Source organism: Pelobates fuscus, chromosome 1 (assembly GCF_036172605.1).
Source record: "Pelobates fuscus isolate aPelFus1 chromosome 1, aPelFus1.pri, whole genome shotgun sequence".
NCBI lineage: Eukaryota > Metazoa > Chordata > Amphibia > Anura > Pelobatidae > Pelobates > Pelobates fuscus.
The window spans coordinates 300,229,824-300,246,900 of NC_086317.1; the positions used below are offsets into that span (position 1 = coordinate 300,229,824).

The 17,077-nt window shown below is 42.1% G+C and overlaps 1 protein-coding gene across 3 annotated transcripts in view; it reads left to right on the forward strand.

Annotated features, from left to right (window-relative positions):
• DMD (dystrophin) overlaps positions 1 to 17,077 on the forward strand; it is a 2,317,639-nt gene that overhangs the window by 2,225,886 nt on the left and 74,676 nt on the right. For all 3 annotated transcript variants that reach the window (XM_063457949.1, XM_063457957.1, XM_063457965.1), the window contains one exon: positions 16,648 to 16,814. In XM_063457949.1, the coding sequence (XP_063314019.1) occupies positions 16,648 to 16,814 (167 nt within the window). The remainder of the gene's footprint in view (positions 1 to 16,647; positions 16,815 to 17,077) is intronic.

Consider the following 17,077-nt stretch of genomic DNA (forward strand, 5'->3'; position numbering starts at 1 on the left):
TGCTTTTCTGCGTCAGGGCCTGGATGGATTGCTATCATCGAAGGAAAAATGAATTCCCAAGTTTATCAAGACATTTTGCAGGAGAGCTTAAGGCCATCTGTCTACCAGATGAAGCTCAACAGAAGATGGGTGTTGCAACAGGACAATGACCCAAAGCATAGAAGAAAATCAACAACAGAATGGCTTAAACAGAAGAAAATACGCCTTCTGAAGTGGCCCGGTCAGAGCCCTGACCTCAACCCGATTGAGATGCTGTGGCATGACCTCAAGAAAGCGATTCACACCAGACATCTCAAGAATATTGCTGAAATTAAACAGTTCTGTAAAGAGGAATGGTCAAGAATTACTCCTGACCATTGTGCACGTCTGATCTGCAACTACAGGAAACGATTGGTTGAAGTTATTGCTGCCAAAGGAGGTTCAACCAGTTATTAAATTCAAGGGTTCACATACTTTTTCCACCTGCACTGTGAATGTTTACATGGTGTGTTCAATAAAAACATGGCAACATTTCATTCTCTGTGTGTTATTGGTTTAAGCAGACTGTGATTGTCTATTGTTGTGACTTAGATGATGATCATATCACATTTTATGACCAATTTGTGCAGAAATCCACATCATTCCAAAGGGTTCACATACTTTTTCTTGCAACTGTAAATGTAGGGTACACTAATGTAGCATTGATAGAATACATTAATGTAACGTTCTCCTATCCTTTGTCCTTTGCAGCCTGGTTTGTGTCGTGCCTTTACCAAGGCTTTCTCTTTTATCCCACTAGGTGACACACACAATAGAAGGAAGCAAGCCATATGCCGTTGTTATTTTTGATTACTTGTTGATGCCCGTGCGCCATGCATGTTGATGTCCATGCAACAAACATGTTGATGTCCGTGCATCACATTTTCCCTGGTAGTTAGAAAATAAGTAATGAGCACCCTATTGTTTATATCCAGTTAGGATGCACAAATTCCCAGTCCAGCCTCAACCAGCCAGTATATCCAAACACAGAAAGTAGTCCAGCCATTCTTGCAAAATGAATCAATCCCCTTTATTACAACCTTACACCAGTCCCCATTCCAAATGGAGGACAGATTGAAATGTTCAAATATTATAAGCAATAGGAGGTGATCAAAGAAGGCACAGGGGGCTGAACGATAACCTCCACAGCAGTCACCTAAGCTGCCCTTCCATTTAAAGAGAGTACCTCTGACAGAATCCAATCAATAAATCCCAAAAAACCCAGATCTCCTTACAAAAGAAGACCCAAAGAGGGGAGTGACAGAGTAAATTAAGTAAGAAAGAATAAAAAAAACGTACTTTTATTAAATAACTAAGGTAAGGATAAACATGCTCAGAAAAAAATTATAGTGCATAAAAAATGTCTAGAAAAAGGGAATCAAAACCATTAATTTCCTATGTCTGTGGGACACCTATTGATAGTTGATATTAAATCCCTCAATTTAGTATGCTATGTTCCACCTAGGTAATATCTCATAGGTTAAGGAAAAGCAAACAGAGAACAGGGGGTAATTCAGTTAGAATGAAGAAAGGGGAGGAAAAGGATGAGATATCTCCCTCATCCTAGGAAGTGCACAAGGTATGTGGTCTATTTCCTACTGGTATTAAGGCAACATAATACCTACAAAGACACAGTTTAGATAATACACACTAAACATAGAAACCCAGGGATGCAACTATACAAAAATGCCTAAAGGACAACAAAAAGACAAAACAATACAACCTCTCCAATGGTTTGGAAGGGAAAGTACTGGTAGTAAATAGGCTGTTAAGTTAATAATTTACATAAAGGCAATCAGATTCATATTTTGAACCATATCCTAATAGTTATTATTTAGGAAACTTCCCAAGCAAAAAATCAGGAGAAGCCTGATTACCTTGGAACCGCACATTTCTCTGCTAGTGCCTACCTTAACCAGCTAGCCCTGCAAAAAAATAAAAATTTGAAATAAAGAAAAAAAAGCCCGACTCGGAGTTTACACACGCCATCATCAGGGGTATAATTGAGGAGCTGCTTCAGTCAGCTCATATACCTGTAAGTACCAGAATACCTAATCATATTAAGTGGGCAGCTATTAGGGTAATAGAGGCGGAGTTCATCAAAAGTAGTGTTAATAGTTTCTCATGTGGGTATCGGATACTCCATTGCTCATGAAGTGGACCACTGCAGGAAAAAACTGGACACCCCTTATGTATGATATTGTATGGAAGCAAGCATTGATACAGTCATTTAACGGTCACCTACTTGGTAGATTAAGGGAGCATTTGTCATGTGCACACACACATACAAAGTTGTCTTGATTGTGGGCACTTTGGCAAGTTCTTCTGTCCCAGATCTTTTAAGGAAGTATTAAACTGTGAGATACACAGGGCTTATTTCTTTTCGAAACTTGCAAAAGTCAGATATCTGCACAACCTCGATTTAAAAAAAAAAATTAAAAAAAATCACTACTACACTCCAAATCCATGTGGGTGTTTTACAAACACAATGCATATAACATTCTATAGTGTGAACTGTTACAGATTCAAAGAGAAGTTCAAATATTAGGCCATTCCAAACATTGGAAGAAGTCAACTATGATTCCGCTTTGACCATTTTGGCCTAAAAATGTACTTTCAGTTGCTGATAATTCACACGTCAGTGAAAAAAAGAAACTAAACAAAAAAAAAATAGATGTTTTTTAAACTGCAAAAACAAAATATGGAGATTAATAATTGTCCCTTGCAGGTAGTTTGTATTAAATGCTGTGTGTAATAAATAAAAAAAAAAAAAAAAAAAAAAAAAAAAAAATATATATATATATATATATATATATATATATTAACAGAAATGCACACTCCTGTGGCTCTGAATCTATATATTAGTGCTTCCATGAATAACACAAAACCATAGGTTGTTCACTGCAGCAGGCAATGTGCCTTCCGTGAAAAATATGCTGTTAAAAATAGGCACGGTGGAGGGAACATTGAGTTGTAGTAAAATTATCTTTTATTTAGCACAGTTACTTTTGATTCTATCCTGTAGACACACACAGGCCAGTCATGACCTATTTATTATAGCTCAAAATGTCTATAAGCAACCGATATGGAACAATCAGGATAAAACCTATTCTAATTAACTGCACAGTAATCACATAATCTGCAATTAATAAAACTTTACAAATACAAGCTTCTATGTATTCAAATGTTTTTGTTATGATTTTATTTTTTATTTTTTACTCCTTATTGGCAGTTTTTTTTTTTTTTTTTTTTAAACCCAGATGATGCAGTGTGTGTGTTAATATCAGTTTGCTGGAACCTTTGAAGCAATGCATTTAGTGTCTTTTCTTTTACAACAAATGTCCAAATTCCCTTGTATTCTCTTTATAAGCTAACTGAAAGCTTTCACATAAAATAAACTGCTGCTGACTAAAGGAAACAATGCGATGGAGGAAACTGTCAAAGCATTGATTTCCTATTCTTTTTTTAAATGTTTTTTTCTTCTTCTTCTTCTATGTGCATTTTCCCATAAATCTATTTATAAAGATAAATAGTGAAAACTGGAAAATGGTCCCTCTTTATTTTCCTAGAGGGAATATAGGACAATCCGGAACATGCTGAGTGCAGTATTGTATGCTGCAGAAGAATGTAAAACCTTCTGTTTGTTTGCCTGGCATATTGTGAGGTCCCCTGACAGATCGTGTTAGCCCTTTGAGAACAGTAATGCTCGGCTCAACCCCCCAGTCTTAGGCAGGCAGTGCTGTAAATGTCATCAAAACAGCTCTACCTCAGGTTCTATTTCACTCACGCTTTATGTGCGTTGTTTGTTTGGCAGAACAAACGAATGTGACCAGTTTTCAAAAGCAAATACAGGCTGCAGAGTTCTCCGGCAAGGTGTTTGCCCGCAGGGAAATGAAAAGCTGAAAGCAAACCTCTGCTCTGTGTAAGAAACAATTACTTTAAGGTTACCAATCTGCAGTGGCATTACCCGCTTTACATTTCCTCATCTGAATTGGAAACACAGAAATGTGCCTACCAAAGTAGAGATGTCTTCCCTCATTTTGGCAAGGCTGCTGTCATTTAGATGATAAATCAAGAGGTTCCGCTCCCATTTTTTTTTTTGTGTGTGTGCTAAATTTGTAATGATAAAACACAAACCTGTGTGTGTGTGTGTGTGTATGTATGCATATACAATATACAACAAGCTGCTTTTAAAGCATCTGCAAATCCTAAAAGGAAATTTAAGGAAAATGTTCAATACCACAGCATTGCCCTGTAGTTTTAATGCTGCAATGTAAACCATTGTGGTTTTCTTTTTGAAAGCCACGAGAGGTGCTTCCCCCTCCAGAACAGAGTGAAAATTCAGTCTCATGCGGATGGGATTTTGTAGTCTGAGTTTTGGCACTGTAAACGAGGTGAGTTAACTTTACTGAACTGTAAACGAGGTGAGTTAACTTTACTGAACTTTATTTTTGTTTTCTGCTGATAGGCGGTCGACCGTGTTTTCAGCGATGAAATGGAATTTGCTTAATTTGGCCATGAGGATAAAAATTAGGAACATTTTTGTAACAGACTGAGATTCATTACTTTGGATCCTCGGCATATAAAAAGCAAAAAGAAAATGCCTTTTCTTAAACAACCTTTAACTTAACAAGTATTTCAGGCTAGAAATGGCTGTGTCATGCTTTATTATCAGCAAATGATAATGGGGGGGGGGGGGGGGGAAATATTATACTTTCTGTGACTTGCTTAGCACTCCGTAACTTCTTGTGTCTTGATTCTCAGTTAGTTTCCCAGCTAGCCTTCACGTGGATTGTATTTCGCAAATACCTCCAATGCTAGGCTTGGCCAAATCATTTTTTTTTTTTTTTTTTTTTTTTTAGTTCTATGTCTTCAACTTGAATAAAGTCCTTGATCTATTTTATTGTCTTTCACTAAAGTTCCAACTCACCTCACAGTTTATAAAGACCCTCATATGAAATAACTGCCATGACGTGCATTTTACCAAGTTCATGTTTCATTTCAAATAAAATGTTCCAAAGCACAGTTAAAACACAAACAATAGAAGCAAACTATAAACGTTATAATGCTTAAAGCAACACTATAGTGTCAGGAATACAAAGCTGTATTCCTAACACCATAGTGTCCCATGTCCCCCTGTGGTAATTAAAGGGTTAAAACCCCTTTAAACACTTCCACCTCCTCCGATGTCAGTGCTGATGGGGAACCTAACGCACATGTACAGCAAGCGCTGAGTGCACATTATTTCTTCCCCATAGGAAAGCATTGAATCAATGCTTTCCTGTAGGGGATTTAAAGACGCTGGACATTCTCGTGCAAAGTCACTAGAGTAAGTTTGTCTGAGACGGCAATGTTTTAGATTGCAGGGTTAAGGGACAGTGCACCGTGACTACTTACGTGAGATGAAGTAGTCTCGGTGCTTTTAGTGTCCTTTTTACTCCCCGTTAATGCGTGCAAGTATTAAGTAATTATATTCACATGCAGGACCGGCGCTTCCATTAGGTCAATTAGGCAGTGGCCTAGGGCGCTCTGTAGGAGTGGGGTGCCTGCACGGTCTGTAATAATCATCTGAACACTCCATGAGTTTATGGTGCCCTATGCCTCCTCCCCCTGTGATACCTTCAGAGACCTTCTCTATTAAAGCAGCACTGTAATGCCGAATCCCGTTTTTTTTTTTTTTTTTTAACCCCCCTCTCGCCTCCACTACATCCAATTGACATTACCTATTTTTTATTCTTTCTTTTCTGCCCTGATCTTTATTCAGGGCGCCGCCATCTTTGTGTGGGTAGGTGAAGTCCCTGTGGGACAAGTCATCTGCCCACACTAGACAGACTGTGAGATTCCCGCACATGCCCAGTGAAACACCTGGACATGCGAACGGGAATTTCACCTATTCATTCATTCATCAGACAGACGAATGAATGAATAGAAAAAATCAAACAAACAAACAAACACCGAATATCAGTGTTCGTTTGTTTATTTGGTTTATTACAAGGAGGGAGCTACCGGTGTGCAGCTCCCTCCTTGTAATATGTAAAGATAGAAGCGGCAGGGAGCTATGCTCCCCACCACTTCATAAGCCCCCCAGGTCCCCCCCTCACTCTATGGGGGTCAATATGACCCCCATAATAGCATAAGGGAGATTAAAATCTCCCCAATGCCCCACTCGCTATACCGCGAGTAGGGGCATGTCCACTAAACAGTGAGCAGCCTATGGTCCCCACTCCTCATCATTATGGCCCCCACCCGCCGCCCAGGGGTGGGGGCCGGGTGGGGGGGGGGTGGAGGACAGTAGGTCCCCACCCCTCATTATCATTATGGCCACCGCCCAGGGGTGGGGGCCGGGGGGGGGGGGACAGTAGGTCCCCCCCCTCCCTCCATTGTAATTTATGGCCCCCACCCACTGCGCAGGGGTGGGGGCCGGGGGGAGGACAGTAGGTCCCCACCCCCATTATCATTATGGCCCCCACCCGCCGCCCAGGGGTGGGGGCCGGAGAGGGGGAGGACAGTAGGTCCCCCCCTCATTATCTTTATGGCCCCCACCCGTCGTTTAGGGGTGGGGGCCAATAGGTTTTTTTTTTGTGTGTGTGTGTGTGTTTTGGTTTTTTTTTACAGTGAGCAGCCACAGGCTGCTCACTGCTTACTAGACATGCCCCTACTCGCGGTATAGCGAGTAGGGGCATATTATTTACTAATACTAAGTAATCTTTACTTCGTGTTAGTAAATGTGGCTGAAAGACCAATTTAGGTCTTTTAGCCTTTTAGTAGATAGCTCCCTGATACCGTGGGAATTAGGGAGTTATCTACTAAGCGGCTGCAATATGCAGGCGCGGCAATAAATAGGATCGGAGTTTCATTCATTCGAATGAAATTCCGATCCGAACAAAGTGCCGAATTGCGTTCTAAAACAAACGAACATACTGTTCTCATTCAGTTAAAACACAATTGGGCAGTTTCGTCTAAAATGACAGGAAGCATCGCGGGAACACAGAGGAAAGGTAAGAATTGTGTGAAAATTGCTCTGGCCAGCAGAAATGAAGCACACTTTGCTCCTCCGCTGGTCAGAGCTGGTCAAGCGGAGGAATCCTCCATAAGGCAAAGAGTCCCTACTTTGTCTAATGATTTTAAAGAAAACTAAAGAAGACAGGAAGAAAAGAATAACAGATCCTGAGAGAGGGGGAAAAGAGGAAGAGATTGAGGAAAAGTAAGTTCGGCATGACAGTGCCGCTTTAAGCTAGTAGTTCCGCCCCATACCAACCCACAAATCATTAACCCCGTCTCTCAAACAACGGATCCCGCCTTTACCCGCCCCATACCAACCCACAAATCATTAACCCCGTCTCTCAAACAACGGATCCCGCCTTTACCCGCCCCAAACAATTTAACCCCACCTCCAGTCAGCCACTGCCCCCTCCTTCTAAGACTCTACCTACACTCACCTTAGTTCCTTAGAAGAAGGGACAGCGCAAGGGGAGAGCTTACATGTCCTGCTCTGCCTGACCTGGTCCTGGACTGCATGAGGAAGTGGAGGGTCTATTAACAGACTGCAAGCATGTCAGCAGAAGAGCTACTGGGCTGCAGCCAGTGCACCTAGATTCCACTCCTGAGCATGTGAGGGAGGGCAACTTGCTGTGTGTATTAGGCAGTGTCTGTGTCTATTAGACAGTTTATATATGTATATGTTTTAGACAGTGTCTGTGGCTATTAGACACACACTGCCTAAAACATACACACACACACACACATACAGAAACTGTCTATTAGGCAGTTTCTGTGTGTGTGTATTAGGCAGTGTGTGTGTGTGTGTCATATCGTTTCTCTGTGTGTATGTGTGTGTTTTAGGCAGTGTGTCTATTAGATCGTTTGTGTGCGTGTGTGTATTAGGCTGTGTGTGTATTAGATCGTTTCTCTGTGTGTGTATTAGACAGTGTGTGTACTGTATTACAGTGTGTGTGTGTGTGTGTTGGTTTATGGATGTATTTATTACATGTGTGTAATCAGAATATATTTGGTGGATGTATTACATGACCCCCACCAATCCGGGGGGAGGATGAGGGCTCAAGTCCTGGTACTTGGCCCGTCGTGGCGTCAGAAGAGCGGCCGCCCCTCCCGCGCCCGCCATTCTTGTAGGCCTCACCATAGTGACGGGTGATTGGGGTTTGGTACGTCATTTGATTAGTGCACCCCGATGTCACTGCTCTCTGGGTGGCCTTTCTGACTCGATTGTGCCGTTTTGGCTGTGAAAATCTGCTATATTTGCCGTTTTTAGCAGGAGCTGCTGTAGTGAGCGTCCTCTCTGGTCTGAGGTCAGGCCCCGCCCCCCAGAATCCAGACTTTTAATAACTTGGGGCAAAGACACCTCCCTGTCTGTAAAACTAAAGGAAGTGGAAGAAAGCCTTCCTAGCTGTGTGACAGAGCTAACCGGAGAGGCAAAAGTGCTGTACCTTCGCCTGCCTTCCCCCTTTCTCAATGAGCTTAAAGGGATTCTCCAGTGCCAGTAAAACATATTAGTTTTTTGCAGGACCCTGGAGTGCCCTTCTTCCTCCCATCCCAAGTTTCTGAAGGGGTTAAAACCCCTTCAGTGACATGCCGGATGTCCCTCGGTGCAGGTCAGGCTCCGCAATGCGCGGCAATGGCAGATTAGATCTCCCCATGGGAAAGCATTATTCAGTGCTTTCCTTTGGGGATTTCGGCGACGCTGGAGGGCCTCTTTTCATGTTCTAAGAACACTGAAATCCCTCTAATGGCTGTCTGACAGCCACTAGAGGAGGACTTAACCCTGCAAGGTAAATATTGCAGTTTATGAAAACTGCAATAATTACACTTGCAGGGTTAAGGGCAGTGGGAGCTGGCACCCAGACCACTCCAATGGGCAGAAGTGGTCTGGGTGCCTGGAGTGTCCCTTTAACTAGAGCTCAATGGGAAATATAGGAAAGCTGTGATCGAATGTGCATGCGCACAATTGCGACCCCAAAGTAGATTCTCAATGAGAAACCTCTGATTGGAGGGCTTGCAGGGAAAAAACATTTTCTTTGGGGGTATATCTACTAAAATGTTGGATACTAGGGGAATGTTTCCTTATGAAGTTTAGTGAATACACTTGTGACACAATGGAACTATCTCATGGGGGGGGGGGGGGCAAAATGGATATTTTCCTAGGGTGGCAAAATTGCTTGCACTGGCCCTGTTCACATGCAATGGACGTAAAACTTTGGTAATGGAAAGAAAGGCATGGTCAGAACCATTAGAATCACTTTAAAAAATGTAGAAACGTAAATTACTTAAATAATACCACTAGAAAAAAAAGTCAGAATCTTCATTAGGTTAATGTTTCCATTCCATGTGGTCTAAGACGGCGTAAGGAGATGGAATGAATGTGAAATAGAAACAGCTCTTAAGTCAAAGACTCTAATTTATATATCGGGCATGTTGGGAAATGAACTGGTTCACAAACAATATTTCACTCTGACCTACTGAAGATCTGCAGTGAATTTCTTTATTCAGTAAACTCCTGTGTGCCTGCTGCTTTCTAGAATTAGAGGTCACCTAGGAAATTGTAATAGGATCTGAGAACGATCCTCAAAAAGCCTAGTCTGCCCTTGACCGTATTTCTACCATGTGACTTGAAATCTTCAAGCAATTCTCAACCGTTTTGATCCATTTTAACAGTGCTAATCTGAACCAACCACAGTAATTTGCCAGCAGCGTAGAGTAGTTCAGCCATCTACCTTTATGACAATTAGCAAATTATCATTGATTGTGGGCTACAAAATAAATCAGATATATGGTTTTACTGAATTGCTGCCTTCTCCGTGTGGCTTTTTCAGTCTTCCTAATTTATGCTGATTACCAGGAGGGAGCCTGATGCTTTTAACTGCTCAGTCTAATTCCTGTTGCAACATGCAGTGCACTATTCAATACAGAATACGTACATCGTTCTCTATTAAAGAAAATAAAAATTGCATATTAATCAGCTGCTCCATTAATGTACTGCAATATTGATTTTTGAAGAATCTGAGCCTCTGTGGATACACATCCCTCTAATGACTAGTTCACGGTTTCTGTAAATGTATATGGATTCCTTCTTTTGTATTGTAATGATTTATCTTCAGTTCACATATTTTAGAATAATATATATTCAATTTGCATTAAATTAGTAGGCCAAATCAGTCTGAGCGTACAAGAGAAAATATTATGCGCATTTTAAGACATTCTAATCAAACTAGCTTTCATTTTATATCTATCCAAATTGTGCATGTTACAGTTTTTAGCATTTGTGTAGGGATAAAAGAAAGACATTGAATCTGGCAGTATGTAAATTGCCATTTTGAAGATGTAACTGCTTAAAGTAGATAATTGTTTGTTGCACACCTGTGAGTAGATTAAAAGCTGTGGTGCCTACGTGTGTGCCATTTCTCTTGAGCCTAGATTTGAAAGAAAAGGGTTTGCCAACATGTTGTGACTGGCAGCTCTCAAAAGGTGTGTGTATAGTCCCCTCCAAAATGATGTGCTCCTTTGATAAAGAGGATGAAGGAAGACGGGAAAAAAAGAGACAATACACATAATAGACGTATGGTGTATTTTGCAAAATGTATAATATTACTTGTAATAATAATCCATGGACATCAAGCAATATTACACCATCCTATAAGTTATTTTTCCCTAAATAAAGTGTTAAAATTAAAATACTTTGTGCTCCCATCCAGGGCCGGTGCAAGGAATTTTGGCTACACAGGTGAAGATGCATTTGTGTGTCTCTTACTTCCCTCCAGGACTTTTGTGTGTCTCATACTCTCTCCCCCCCCCCAAGCCCCTTTGTGTTTCTTTATACCCCAAGCAGGGCCGGTGCAAGGATTTTTGACTACAGGGGAGAAAAAAAATGCATTTTCACCTGTGTGTCATGTAACCCCCCTTTTAAATTTCTTATCCCCTTCAGTGTTTTATATCCTATGATTCGAATATCTTACTCCCTTTTTCTCCTTTGTGTATCTTACACCCGCTTTGCTGTGTTTTATCTCCTCGTGTTTTTCTTACAACCCATTTGTGTATTTTTTTTACTTACTCCAGCCCCTTTGTACGTCTCTTTCTCCCCACAACCCTTCTGTCTATCTATGTGTCCTCCCTCAGCTCCTCTGTGTATAGCTTTGCGCCCCCCGTGTACATTCAGCCTCTATGAGTTTCTTTGTGTGCCCCCCAGCATTCATGTGCCTTTCAATGTCCCCCTCCCCCTACACCTTTCATTGTCCCACCTCCCCTCCTGTGCCTTTAAATGTCCCCCACCTTTTATTGCCTCCCCTGAACCTTTTATTATCCCCCTCCCCTCCTGTACCTTTTATTTACCCCCTCCTGTACCTTTTATTTACCCCCTCCTGTACCTTTTATTTACCCCCTCCTGTACCTTTTATTTACCCCCCTCCTGTAACTTTTATTGTCCCCCACTCCTGTAACTTTTATTGCCCCCCCTCCTGTAACTTTTATTGTGTCCCCCTCCTGTAACTTTTATTGTCCCCCCTCCTGTAACTTTTATTGTCCCCCCTCCTGTAACTTTTATTGTCCCCCCCTCCTGTAACTTTTATTGTCCCCCCCTCCTGTAACTTTTATTGTCCCCCACTCCTGTAACTTTTATTGTCCCCCACTCCTGTAACTTTTATTGTCCCCCACTCCTGTAACTTTTATTGTCCCCCCCCTGTAACTTTTATTGTCCCCCCCTCCTGTAACATTTATTGTCCCCCACTCCTGTAACATTTATTGTCCCCCCCTCCTGTAACTTTCATTGTCCCCTGTCCCCCCTCCTGTAACTTTTATTGTCCCCTGTTCCCCACTCCTGTAATTTTTGTTGTCCCCCACTCCTGTAACTTTTGTTGTCCCCCACTCCTGTAACTTTTATTGTCCCCCACTCCTGTAACTTTTATTGTCCCCTGTTCCCCACTCCTGTAACTTTTGTTGACCCCACTCCTGTAACTTTTATTGCCCCCTGTCCCCCACTCCTGTAACTTTTATTGCCCCCTGTCCCCCACTCCTGTAACTTTTATTGTCCCCCACTCCTGTAACTTTTATTGTCCCCCACTCCTGTAACTTTTATTGTCCCCCACTCCTGTAACTTTTATTGTCCCCTGTCCCCCACTCCTGTAACTTTTATTGTCCCCTGTCCCCCACTCCTGTAACTTTTATTGTCCCCTGTCCCCCACTCCTGTAACTTTTATTGTCCCCTGTCCCTCACTCCTGTAACTTGTATTGTCCCCCACTCCTGTAACTTTTATTGCCCCCTGTCCCCCACTCCTGTAACTTTTATTGTCCCCTGTCCCCCCTCCTGTAACTTTTATTGCCCCCCACCCCCCTCCTACCTTTCATTGTGCCCCCTTCTCTTCCTCTCTCTCCATGTTGCGTGGTTGAGCGGGTGGTACACGGTAGAGCATCTTGTTTCCTGTCCCGGTCTGACAGGAAGCAGTTTGTTGCATCTCCTGTCAGACCAGGTAAACCGCGGCCGGCCCACTCGGCAACTCTACACGCAATGAATGGCAGGAGGGGAGCACTATGCAGGGTGCTCTCCTCCTGCCGGTCACCCGAGGATTGCGCCCCCCGGGCCAGTGCGCCCTAAGGCGGCCGCTTGTGCCGCCTTATGGTAGCGCCGGCCCTGACCCCAAGCCAGTTTGTGTATCGCTTTCTCCCCCTCCATTCCCTCTCTCTCTTTCTACCATCCCCCTTAACCCCTCTGCATGTCTTTCTCCCTTTTCCAGCCCCTCTGCGTGTTTCTTTTCTCCAGCACATTGTCTCTTTATCCTCCCAGAGTCTTTGTCCTCCCCCCCCCCCAACCCCTCTAGGAGTCCCCCCACAGCCCTTGTCTGTCTCTTTGCCCCTTCCCTAGCTCCTCTGTGTCTCTTTGTCCCCCCAGCTCCTCTGTATATCTAATTTCCGCCCCTCCGTGTATCTCTTACCCCAGCACCTTTTCTTTTTTTTCTCCCCACAGTCCCTCTGCGTCTGTTTGTTCCTCCAGCCAACCCTTTCCCTTAGTCCATATTTGTGTCTTTTTTGTAAACCAATATTGGAGAACAGTTCCTGCAGTATCTGGTAATAGTAACTACTATATCAACATGCTTAAAAAGTCCCTTTACTTTTATCTCTGGTAATGGAATCCAGCTCTTTAATGCACAGTGATTAAAAGGTTGAGGTTTTTTTTTATATCTTTTTTTTCAGTGCTTGGATAATTTAGTATCTACTGACTATTCATTTTATTCCAGTGTGCGTGATGACCATTCTTGCATTGGTTATCGCTTTAGTTCTTCACATTCTGACTCCCTTGATAGTCTGTTCTCATCAAGTTACCAAATGCACTTTTTTTTTTTATAATAAATGTGATGTTAACTTAAGCTTACTTTTCAAATTCGTATTTCAAAGGTGTGATTTTTAATTATCACTTGGCGTGAAAGGGCATATATCAATTTCATAAAAATAAATTCCATATATGATCCATCTCCCCATTCTGGTTAATATGAAGTGTCTCCACATATTGAGATTTTATATACCAGTTTTACAGGTAATTTTTTTTTTTTTTTTTTTACGTAAGCCCCATTTCATCAGCATTTTTCATTGGCAGATAGTAGCTTGGGATGCTGCAGAAAAGATTAATATTACAGTGAGGAATCAAATTTCTAGTGCGGGAGACTTGTTTAATGAGATTTTGAATTTGATACATACTTTATTTATTTAAGGAATACAACACAAGTCCTATACTATTTTCTCAGATTGTAAAATTGTAGTAATCATGTGTTTCACATGAGCAGAACTTAACAACTTACCTTGAAGCCAAAAGTAATTTTACTCATCACAGCCATTAATTGTAGAACATCATTAGAACAAAGTGGGTTCCCATTGCTACAAATGAGCTGTTTTACTGTAAGTGCTCTTACCTTTATTCATTTGTTACAGATATGCCTTGTTTCATATTTTGTTCAAGCAAAAAACACAAGAGAGATACATAGGTCAATCCATTGAGAAATATTAAAGGAACACTTTTATTTTTTAATTATAACAGACTGTTCACCTGTTTGTTTTGCTTCAGCCCCATTGTTAAAATAAAAAAGGAAGAAAAATAAACAGTTTATCCAGCAACTTATCGCTCTCACTGAGTAGCTCCTGCTCCTCTGAAATTATTCCAGTAGATGATATTGTGGCAGTCCAATGCTTCTCATGGAGAAACATTTGGAACCTACAGGGCATTTGTTGCAATCACCACATTCATCCAATTAGATGCCTCTCATAAAACACTAAACACTAGAGGCATTCTGACTGATTAATGTAAACATTGCCGTTTCTAAGAAATGCCAATATTACATTTGACAGACTGCAGGGACAAGGTTTTTACACCAAAATTGCTACTCCACTTACGTGGGACAGAAAGACGCTCAACCAATTACTCATGTTGCAAGACGTAGAATATGGTTAAGTACTTTCAAAAATGTTAAAGGACCACTATAGTGCAAGGAAAACATACTCGTTTTCTTGGCACTATAGTGCCCTGAGGGTGCCCCCACCCTCAGGGTCCCACTCCCGTGGCGCTGAGGGGGGAGGAAGGGCATAATCCCTTACCTTAATTCCAGCATCTGGCTCCCTCGGTGCCGGGACTCTCCTCCCTCTTCTTCCGTCACCGGCTGAATGTGTATGCGCGGCAAGAGCCGCGCGCGCATTCAGCCATTATCAATGCTTTCCTATGGACGCTGGCGTCTTCTCACTGTGAATCAATGAGCCAGCCACTAGAGGCTGGATTAAGCGATAGGTAAACATAGCAGTTTCTCTGAAACTGGTATGTTTACTGCAAAAAGGGTTAAACCTAGCTGGACCTGGCACCCAGACCACTTAATTAAGCTGAAGTGGTCTGGGTGCCTATAGTGGTCCTTTAACAAGACATAGAATAAAGCGATCGTTCTATTGAAGGAGGTGGAATAAAAAGTTATAATTTCTTCCAGGTTTCAGAGCCTGACTGTTATGGCAGCTGGATGTGTTTTAGGAGAGCGCCTCATGGATCTTTAGATTTAGTTTGGTTACATCTTATTCTGGTTCTCTATCTGTGGCTGGTTGAGAAGTCTCTGTTCCCCGAATCGATTGATTGGTCTGGGGGTGTTTTCCTCTGTCATCTGCAGCCATCCAGATAGAGTTCTCTGCCGCCACTTGTGTGGCCTAGCAAGTACTGTGGAAGGGAGAGACTGCTGATCTCCTGGCCCGGCACTAGCTGGTGCCCCGCTACCCTCCCCCTTTTTCGACCGGTGAGGGTGATTCCGGTTCCCACCTTGAAGGCTCTCCAGTTCAATCAGGGACATGTGGTACATAGGCAGCATCGCAAGCACCACACTGAACTTGGTGGATGCCACATGCCCCCTTGATTACTTCAGCATGACATCCAGTGCTCTGTCTTGGCTGGACAAAATCTTTGATGTAAAGACCTGCATTGCTGCTGGGCATACATAGGCAAATAGGCACAACATGTTGGAGTAAGAAGATGAAAATGGCAGGCGACAACGGGTCAACCACCATGTTTGGTTACCGCTAATGCCAGCACCTATGAAGCTAGGCCTGAGAAACTGCACCAGTTTACGGCACTGTGTCTTGCCCTTGGCGGCCATAGACTGATTGGAGTGCTGGTTATCTTGCTTCACTTTTCTTCACGTTTTGCGAGGCTGAGTCATGATGGACTAAAAATTTCACTGTTTAATTGTTTGTTTTTTACCTTCTCAAAAGCATTTTTGTTTATTTTGATAAAGTAGTTGTTAATGTCCTTTTCTTGATGTTTATGCATCACGTCTATGGAGCCCTCTAGCGTGGAACACTGCTGGAAAAACGTTAATATACATGCCTACGTTTAATACAAAAATGTGTGCAGAAGTATCGCCTTGTGTTTATCACAATCTATGTCAACTTTATTATACTGCACTTTTGTTCATACTGTTGTATTGTAAGTAATTACACACACACAAAAAAAAATTCTGTTTTTAAAAAAAAAATGCATATTTTACTTTCTTAACCCCTTAACGCTGTTACGGCGTTCTATGCCGTCCCCATTTAAATGGGTTTAAAGGGACACTATAGTCACCCAGACCACTTCAGTTCAATGAAGTGGTCTGGGTGCCAGGTCCCTCAGGTTTTAACCAGGGACGGATTAGCTGCGAGGCAAACAAGGCATTTGCCTTGGGCGGCATTTTCTAGGGAGCGGCAAAAAAGCCACCCCCAAATGCCCAGGGGAAATGTTAGCCTTGCGGCTAACAGTCCAGACAGGCAGGCGGCTAGGTAAAAATCTGTGCGGGCGGTGCTGGCGAGGGAGCACTTTACATTTTGTTATGATCAGAACGTGTACTATTGACTCCATCCTGAAGGAGTTAAGAGTATCAGACATGCTAAATAATCTATATAACTAGCACGCAACAATTGTATAATATAATGGGTCTGTTGTATAACATGTTAACACTGTTCTGTCTTTTTTTTTTACACATTGTTACAGTGTTGCATCCAAACAAATTGTCCCAAAAAAATACACACAAAAATAAATAAATATTTGTTTTTAGAATTATTATGATCATGTTTTTGACCTTGTTTTAAACCCTTTGTAATGCCATTCATGTTTTTGTTTGTGACCTATAGGCTAACAATAAACCAGAAATTGAAGCAGCATTGTTCTTGGATTGGATGAGATTGGAACCACAGTCTATGGTCTGGTTGCCAGTTCTTCATAGAGTGGCAGCTGCTGAAACTGCCAAACATCAAGCAAAGTGTAACATCTGTAAGGAATGCCCAATTATTGGATTCAGGTAACACAATCAAGCTTCTCTGGGGTTTGATATCTGTTTTTTTTTGGGGGGGGGGGGGTTTTCTTATTGCACGTTATTTATATTTAAAATAGTTTGGGGGAATTTCTTCATACACAGCCTGTTTTTTGTACGTTGATTTTATGGAATGGAGAATGTCACCTATCGTAATTTCATATTTTCTTTCTATGAATGCACAAAAGATTCTTGAAAAAGTACCACATATGTCACCTGTTGGGCAGCCATCTTGTCGAAACCGGGGATTT